The following is a 9,016-nucleotide window of genomic DNA, read 5'->3' as shown; positions in this document are numbered from 1 at the left end:
GTAACAGACAGACAGACTGAGTTACTTTCGCATTTATAATATTAGTATGGATTTTTAGGAGTCCTAACTTTATACTAGTACATATTGCCTGCTATACTTTGGCCCTTATATGTGTATGAGTAAAATTGTATACCGGGTGTAATCGATAAGTGTGTGAGATTATTCCGTAACTATTACAGATATCAAAAAACTTTAAACTGATATTGAAAGTACTATACTTAATGAGTAAAATGACAATAATAACTTTTTAAAAATAAAACGAGAAATACCCAAAAATGTAATATGAATTATGAAACACTCCCATTATTTATCCCACTTAACGATTACACTCTGTATTATTATAGTCCATTTTAATAAAATATGAACTTTTAAAACTGCATATAGATATTGCATCAGAGATTATAATTCGGTACATTTACAATCACATTGTTACTGTTGTTTATTCACCCAAATCTGAGAAACTGCTTAACCAATTTGGATACGGTTTTATGTGTTGTGTTTCATCATTCAATCTTTCAATTTAGTAGATTCAATCAGTTCATTTATTATCTAGTCTACTAGTTAAACATCATAAGTCGCAACCAGAAAGGCAGGTTAAAATGTATGAAACACTTCTTACTTTGAATTCTAGCTTCTCGAGGCACTAAGAAAAGAAAAAAAAACACGCATTTTATGTGGTAGCTTTATCCAATTGCGCTAGTTGATGCGCCAACCTCTCTTCACGGGCGCGTCTTGCTTGACCGAGAGCCCGTTTTTCCGCAAACTTTAGGATAAACGTCTCTACTGATATTGTACCTGAAAAAATAAAATAAAATGTATGTGTTTTAAATAAAATTCTTAATTACTCAATACTTATTCCATTGCATTAAATTACTTACCTAACAAAAACTGTTCAGCGATCGCCTCCGCGTCTTCATCAGCTTGCATTGCTGCATTCTTCAAGCAATCCCTTATTTTATGAGGATGGTACATCTCCGACATCTTTTGATACTTTCTATTTAGTTCCTCGTAGTTCATCTTCAGTTGGACGATGGTGGATATCCGATCTAGTACTTTGGACTTCATCTCGTCTAACATTTGTTGTTTGGCGAGGTTGTCTTGCGCTATTTCCTCTATGCTGTTCATCAGTTCTTCCGTTTCTAAGTCGATTTCTGTTAATTGTGGATTGTTTTCTAGTAGTTTGTCCTGGAAGTGGTTTTGTGATAAGGTAATTAATTTAAAGTTTACCCAATGCATTACAATATTAATAATTAAATTATTATTATAATTATTTAATTACAATGCATTGCATGTTATTCAATGAGTTATTTAGAATGCAATAATTAAAATTAAAACAATTTACATTCAAAATACTTTACAGAATTGAGTGAAAGACAAATTACTATAATGTTTGAATACAATAAGCAAAATTATGAGACTAAAGTTAACATCTTACTTATACCTACTTTAATTTAAAATGCTTATTGTGCATGATCATAAATTGCGTTATTTTTCTCTTTGAGCTAGCGCGCACGAGCAACTTTGTCTCCGCAACTTTTTTGTCTCTCCCATCAATTTGTATGGGGAGTTGCGTCGCTACGTGCGCGCACATCTTTAACTATAAATAATTTACCTGCAAATCTGGATTTTCCAGTATCTCCTGCAACTCTTCTATCGTTAGTTCACTAAGCTCCGGAAACATCATTGAATTCACACTTATATGAGACTGCGGGCTTGTGTCTGTCGATTTATCCTCGCTAGCTAGACTTGGCGCCGATCTTTGGAATTCCCTTATAATAGCTTGCACTACACGCCCCAAATCAGAGTGTAATGTGTAATTTAGCAGCCCTGGAGCACCTATAACCTGGTTAGAATTATCGGCTAACCATGGATGGGGAAAAACAGGGTTTATGAATATAGCTGGCTTCTCATTTGGGAATTCAGGTGGCAGCACGATATTTAACACCATGTTCCTGTTGTTTGCTGTGAATTCAACTTTGTACTCGCTAAATTCCTTGATTTCTGCGACGTTAGCATTGAATATTTTTAACGTGTCGATTTGTCGCTTTCTGATGTCGTGATCGGTGTAATACGTTCGTGGTAACATGGTTGGTATGACTGGAAGAATAATAAACGATTACATAAACTTTTCTTAGTAAAAAAAATGTATTCACTAGGAACAATAAGTTCGTACGTCTTTAATAATTAATGTTCATCAATACTTATATAATAATTGATGATATGATTTATGTAATGCTAATAAAGTTATATCCTTACCTTCTTTCTTTTATTTTTCGATTACAATTCACAATTCAATGTAAAAATTTCATGAATAATTAGCATGAAGGTTTACTTGACTAGGTATCTAAATACTGGAATTTACAAATCATACGTAACTCTCCATAATACTTAGCATTAAATTGCAATCAAATAAATACGAAACCATCAAATTACATACCAATAATTTTCTTATTTTGAAACACCACAACAAATCAATAGGTATTTTTAATTTTGTGCAAATTTGACTCGAACCTCGAAGTCAAAAATGACAGTTGACATGTGAGTGACAGTCGATCATAGACACAAGAAATTGGGCTGCTAGCGCTAATAATATAAAAAAAGGGTACCTAGTATATAAACGAGTGACTGTAAATTAAAGTTTTAGATATCAAAAATAATTAATTGGGGTAACAGAATTACTAAGTGAGCGACTGACTGCGAGCGATGAAAAATTAATAGATCAGCTACTAACAAACATTAATTTGCGTTACATAAAATACAAAATGAACAGCTTCATAATATTTGAGCGACCTAATATTAATCGTTTGAGTGACAAAATTACGTCTTCGTCTTGTATTATTTTCATTATTTGGCATATGATTTATTTATACTGAGTGGCATTTTATCTTAATCGAGGTATTTCGAATAGAAAAATCACTTTGAAAAATACTATAATGGACAGAGTAGGTACTATCAGTTCAATTTGTTTTTGAAAGTCTTATCAATTATCTATTTGAACAATTTATTCTAGTGTTTTTAGTCGCTCTAGATGAGCGTAATTTAGTCGCTCACTTAGAAATCTATTCGCTCAACTAGTCATTTAGTCGCTCATATAGTAATGTAATCACACAGTTAGAATTCTAATATATCAAATGGATTAATCACAACCCTCCTTTAGTACACTCAATCTGTATTTTATTATCAACCAATATTCGTTGCTTGTTTAGTTTATTTGTCGATTACTCAAATTCATACCGCTCAAGTTATTAAATCAGTATCTCATAATCAGTCGCTCACTTTATTTTCAGTCGCTCGTTTTATTATTCCCCATAAAAAAATACCACGCAAGGCGCGACTTTTACCATATTGTAGGTACACAGTACACACATTGCGGAATCTGTGACAAGGAAGAATTATTGACACTAATTTAACTATTGTGACGTGAAGAATTAGTGTAGTGTAATTTAACGTATTTCCATTTAAATATTTGCACACCCAGATAGTGGGTAGAATGTATTAGCGCCTTAACATTGTAATAACACCTTTTTTTGTAACTACATTCTTGCGAATAAATGTAATTTGATTTTGAATTTGTTCCACGAAACAATTTAAGCTGTTTATTTTATTAAAAAAAAAATACTTTGCCTACCGATAGATTGAAATTAAGTAGACATAGATGTTGTTGTTTCTTGTTTTCATCTTAAATCGGTTAGCAATTAGAGCAAACAAGTCTTCTAATTATTATAACACCACAATTTCACACATTATTTCATTAATAGGATTAAATAAAACAAAAATCTTATTAGCACATTTTATTAATTTATTTACTATTTAATCACATTGTTCTCCTTTCATTACATACTTAATATTAAATGTAGGTAAGAATTCATTACTACTTTCTACTACTATCTTACCATTCCAATATAACATTTTTTTCACAGAACGAAGTAATTTATTTCCTATATTATATTGCAATTGGAATAAAACTATATTATTGTAATTTGTACAGTTAAAAAACTTAGGTATATCAAAAATTAAATTATCTTCTAACCATTTTCATAATTCTTTCGTTGATCCTGAAAAATAAAATTGACCTTTAACTTGATTTTGCTCCTTAAATAATTGTTAAAATGTGAATATTTTATAGACACAGATGAAGAAAAAGGCAAATCGACACTCGATTACGATTGTAAACGCTTTTCTTATTGCTATAAAAAGGAAAAAAATGTCCAAGCTATACCTCTGTACATTAGCTCGTCTTCTTGCTTGGAAATCAAAGGCCCTTGGGTCCACTTCTACTCTGGAGTTACTGTCTAGACCTGGCATTATGTCTGAAAAGCCTTCGCTGTCGCCTATTATAAAAATAAAAAATGTATACAGGGTGGAAACATTTAAATTATTTTTGAGATTTTAAAGGCAATGTTTTTTTTTTTTATTTATGCTGACGCGACGTTTCGAATACTTTACAGGGAGCGTGGTCACGGGACAACACAACGGGATGAATAAATCGCTCTTGAAATCAGTAAAAGAAAGTTGAAGAAATAATTCTTTATGGAGTTAAACTTTAATATACATTTAATTAGAATAGGTAATAAATAACTAACTAATAAACGTACCAAAATTAGTAAGTTTTGCGATGTCACTTGAATGCAAACTTCGATCAAAGTACACAGTTCCTTCGTTGTCGGGTATCAATTCTGTAATAAAACACAATATTTTTCTATCATGAAATTCATTATATAGTATGTATGTATTTTATAACTCATAAAAACCCAAAAAAAAAATTACCGTATTGTTTCAAATTAGACTCCAATTCTTCATTATCTGTAAAAAATGTTGTATTATAATATTACAATTTATTTAATTAAAAATATCTACTAGTTAATCATTTATGTTATAAACATAGCTGTATTGTTTCTTACCGGGAAAGAACATGACAATATTTGAATTTTCAGTTATAACCGTTTTCGGAGTTTGTGGTTTTGATGTCTCTTCTATAGGAGTATGTGTTTGCAAATCTGTAATTTTATCAACTGTCTCTATAAAGTTGTTTATTACTATAAATTTAAAGAAATTATGCATATCTATTTGAAATAATATCTTATAAAATATATAAAAGAAAGTCGTGTTAGTTACTCCACTTATAACTCAAGAACGGCTGAACCGATTTAGCTGAAAATTGGCAGGGAGGTAGTTTAGAGCCAGGAGAAGGACATAGGATACTAAATATGTACCACGGGCGAAGCCTGGGCAGACCACTAGTTATACTTATAAAAAGAAATAACATTTGAATAGTAGAAGCCCGCGAAGAAGTCCTAAAGCAATACCTATAGATACTGGACTTTGTACTTACAAAGCAAAATTTTCACCAATCCATACTAAAATTATAAATGCGAAAGTAACTCTGTCTGTCTGTCTGTTACTCAATCACGCCTTAACTACTTAACCAATTTGAGTGAAATTTGGTATAGAGATATTTTGATACCCGAGAAAGGACATAGGCTACTTTTTACCCTGGGACATAGGATAGGTTTTATCCCGGATATCCCACGGGGACGGGAACTATGCGGATTTTTCTTTGACTGCGCGGGCGAAGCCGCGGGCGGAAAGCTAGTAACATAATAAGTCTTACCAATTTTTATTGACGGAGTCGTTGGTTGTGCAACTTCATTTTTTATTAGCTTTTTCATGACATCTTTAGATTTATTTGCAACTGTAGATGTTTTCATTTGATTTAAAAATTGTGTATCTGAAAATAGTTATTCTTTATTAAAAATATGGTTGAATGAGTTATTTCCAATTAGTTATCAGAAAAATATTTACCCATAATTTGAAGTCTACGTAAAGCTTTTTCGATGCACCAACTTAAAATTTGCGTATTTGAATTGTGTCCTAATTCATTGCAAAAGCTAGTTGCCATAACAATAAAAGGATTTGGCTTCAAAGCGTCCATTTTTCCTTTAATTTCTTTGTTTTTTAGATCAGGTTTAATTGTAGTGGTTGTTGATAATTTTCTCTTCAAAATTTTCTTAGAATGTTTGATCCATCGTCTCTCTCTTTGCAGATTTTTTAAATCTTTGTTCATTTCATTTTTGTTAACAGGCAAAAGAATTGTTGTTTTTTTATCTGTGGCTTCATTTCGTTTATTCTTTTTAATCAATGCGTTTCGCTTTTCGGAATTTCCAAAGCTAGCTAATATTTTGGTTCGCATAATATCATCAATGAATGTATTGTTAAAGTAATATTTGTATATTAACTCATCGATATTTTGATAATCTTTTTCGTCTAATATTAGTCTATCATAGTTTTGTATTGGTGTGTCTTCGGGTATGTTTAATAAATTAATTTTAACTGGTTTGGCGGTAGGTCTTACAGTTGAAGTAGGTGATTCATTTGATTCTTGTTTCGGTTTGAAAATTTTTGGTTTAATACCTGAATTCAATGTGACTCCCTGTGGGACTTTCATATTAGAATATATCTGCTTAGCTTTCTTCAAAATGCGTGCAAAATTGTTCTGCCTATGAGAAATTTCACTCTGTGTTTTAGCGATAATGTTCTGTTTTAGGTTTATTTTTTCATTCTGTTCAAGCATCAACTTTTGTACACTGTAAAATTGTTTCTGTTGTGCTAAGAACTTCCTTTGCTGGTTTTCGAAATCAATTAAATTCTTTGAAAACTCTTTTTCCTTTTCATTGAAATATTGTTCTTTTGATTTAAGTTTCTCTTCCATTTTCTTTAACTCAGTATTGACTTTTAGAATTTCTGAGTATTTTGCATCGAAATCAGTAAATTGTTTATTCAAAGCATTTACGTTTTTCATAAAGTCTTCGTTCATAGAGCGGAGTTGTTTGTGTATGTCCTTAATATCATTATGTTGTTTCATAATTTTCTTGAACGTTTTTGTTAGCATGGATAGAACCTTGATCAAACCTCTCTCAGATATGGGCTTATATCGTATCGAATCGTCCGTTTTTGGCATTACTTTATAAACATTAACATCAATAGGCGCTGTTTGATGCCAAACAACGTCCTTTTCTCTGTCAAATACACTACGATCTAATTTATTTATATCATTGTCTGTTTTATTAATTGGTTCGACGAATTCAAGTTTTTTAATTAGCCTCGTTTCGTAATCTTTTGTTTCTGACATGCTTCTTTTAGCATTAATCGAAGTATGGTTCGTTGTATTTGACAATATAGTTGTTAGTTCCTGGTTATCTAGTTTCTTTTGTTTTAGACCATCAGACCTTGTTTTCAACACTTCGTTTATATCCATTTTATTTAAATCTTGGTTTATTTCATTATTATCGTCATATTTATGTTCGCTATTCAATATATCAGATACGTCATATGGATAGTCATTAAAAACGGAGGGTTTTAGTTTATTTATTATCACATCAGGTTTATGAATGCCTTCTTCGGTGTGATCTTTCGCACATTTTGCGTCGTTGCATTTTTTAACATTGTCTCTACGTCTTTTTTGTTTCTTATCTAAAATTGCATGGGAAATAAGTATTTAAAAAAGCGATTAGTTAATAGTAGGTACCATAGGATATTTATCTTTGAAATGAAAGAAAGCAGCATTAAAAGATTGCATAAAAATGTATCGATCTGACTTAAAACTTTTAACGTATCAAACAACACACCTACCTACTTAATAGAAATGATAAAAAGAAATACTCACTGTACGCAGATCGTTTATTTCTCTCAACATAGCTTGATAGAACAGGCCCGTTTTGCATAAAATTATCATTAAACAAATCATAATTACTCTGAAGCATGTTATCAGCGTCTAATGAATTCGCTCTAAATATAAAAGAATTGGCACTAGGCTTCGGAATTTTATTCCTGACCCATAAGCCTTTATTGAGGATATTATTTCGTTCCAATTTCGGCTTCATAAAATTCGACTCAACTTCCAAAAACGAAGTCGATATTAAACCGCATAAATTTAAAATTATCGATAAACAAAACATCACTAGTTATTTCTTTAAACCTCGTTCGGTGAATGTGCTGTTAATAATGCATGGAATTTTGTTTCAGTTTTGATAGTAATCAGAGTTGTAAGTTTATTTGTAAATAAAAAGTTTAGAGGTGTGTGCGTAATGTCGATATCGATGAAATTTTCTGTTAATAGATCTGACGTGTTTTCATTTATCGTATAGAAAGCGTTTCTGACATTTACTACATTTACTGACTATTCTATTGTAAATAATTATAATATCTTATATTCATAAAATAGTTCTACGATTAAGAAAATTGTCTGGTAGGTAAAGAAAAGCCTGATTTTATGAAGTACTTATAATTATTTCACAATAAAAATTACTTTCTATTTATGTTCGTATTATTTCTATGTATTGAAAAATAAGTCACACTGATTAAATCCCCTGATATTGAAATTATAGTTTAAATATTATTATATTTTAAAAATATGAGCGCGTGTGCCGACCGAGCACACATGTCAAAAGCGAAACTTCTTTGACAAGATTCATAGATACCAAAATCGTCGTCTTACTTCATGACGTGACGGTATTGCCATGACGCGACCATGAAATTTTACTCCCAACGTGCCTAAAGAAGTTGCACGTTAAAAGCTTAGTATTCCGACTGCTTCAAAGTCGTAAATTATTATCGATAAAATATCCAACATCACTACATTGTTTACAATGTTTAATTGCATTTCATTCATACTGTTTTGAGCGTCACGATTGATTTTGATTGTTTTTTACAATAACAGCTAAATGTATCGATGTTTTATGTTTATTTGATCTTTTTGGTATGATAAGAATACTATTTCCGCTATTCGATTGACAATGTTTAATAATAATGGTCCCTGAACTAAAAATTCGTGCTTTATAAGTTAGCTTAAGACCGGCTCCTCACGTACCTGCGGCAGGGGCAATATTGGAATTGCACCCAATTGGCTCCGTATCACCATTACGTGTATAGGCAAGCAGGGGCAATTTATAGAACAACTGAAATTGCTCTGGATCGCCGAGCAACCGAGATTGTTCCAATATTGCCCCTGCATATACGT

The 9,016-nt window shown here is 31.4% G+C and overlaps 2 protein-coding genes across 4 annotated transcripts; both read right to left on the bottom strand.

Annotated features, from left to right (window-relative positions):
- Positions 1–285: 285 nt before the first annotated feature.
- Positions 286–2,485, bottom strand: Vsp37A (Vacuolar protein sorting 37A). Of its 3 annotated transcripts, XM_090118535.1 has the most exons (5): positions 2,438–2,485; positions 2,257–2,351; positions 1,613–2,097; positions 879–1,185; positions 286–795 (listed from the first exon to the last, which is right to left on the bottom strand). In XM_090118535.1, exons 3-5 carry the CDS (start codon positions 2,084–2,086, stop codon positions 671–673), a joined length of 906 nt encoding a protein of 301 aa, XP_089974661.1. In that variant the 5' UTR covers positions 2,087–2,097; positions 2,257–2,351; positions 2,438–2,485; the 3' UTR covers positions 286–670. The 3 variants fall into 3 exon arrangements, with proteins under 3 accessions (XP_089974661.1, XP_089974662.1, XP_089974659.1); XM_090118536.1 differs by lacking the exon at positions 2,257–2,351; XM_090118533.1 differs by having other exon boundaries at positions 2,257–2,479.
- A 1,486-nt stretch (positions 2,486–3,971) lies between these two features.
- LOC149895743 (uncharacterized) lies at positions 3,972–7,955 on the bottom strand. The gene is made up of 8 exons (XM_090118436.1): positions 7,664–7,955; positions 5,803–7,470; positions 5,612–5,728; positions 4,902–4,997; positions 4,768–4,803; positions 4,596–4,676; positions 4,220–4,331; positions 3,972–4,055 (listed from the first exon to the last, which is right to left on the bottom strand). The coding sequence occupies exons 1-8, from the start codon at positions 7,953–7,955 to the stop codon at positions 4,019–4,021; spliced, it is 2,439 nt and encodes an 812-aa protein (XP_089974562.1). The 3' UTR covers positions 3,972–4,018.
- Positions 7,956–9,016: the final 1,061 nt, after the last annotated feature.

This window comes from Colias eurytheme, chromosome 30 (genome assembly GCF_061535395.1).
Source record: "Colias eurytheme isolate Ceu_HAF_F1 chromosome 30, ilColEury1 Martin Lab GWU primary, whole genome shotgun sequence".
Taxonomy (NCBI): domain Eukaryota; kingdom Metazoa; phylum Arthropoda; class Insecta; order Lepidoptera; family Pieridae; genus Colias; species Colias eurytheme.
This window is presented reverse-complemented; position numbering and strand designations above follow the sequence as displayed.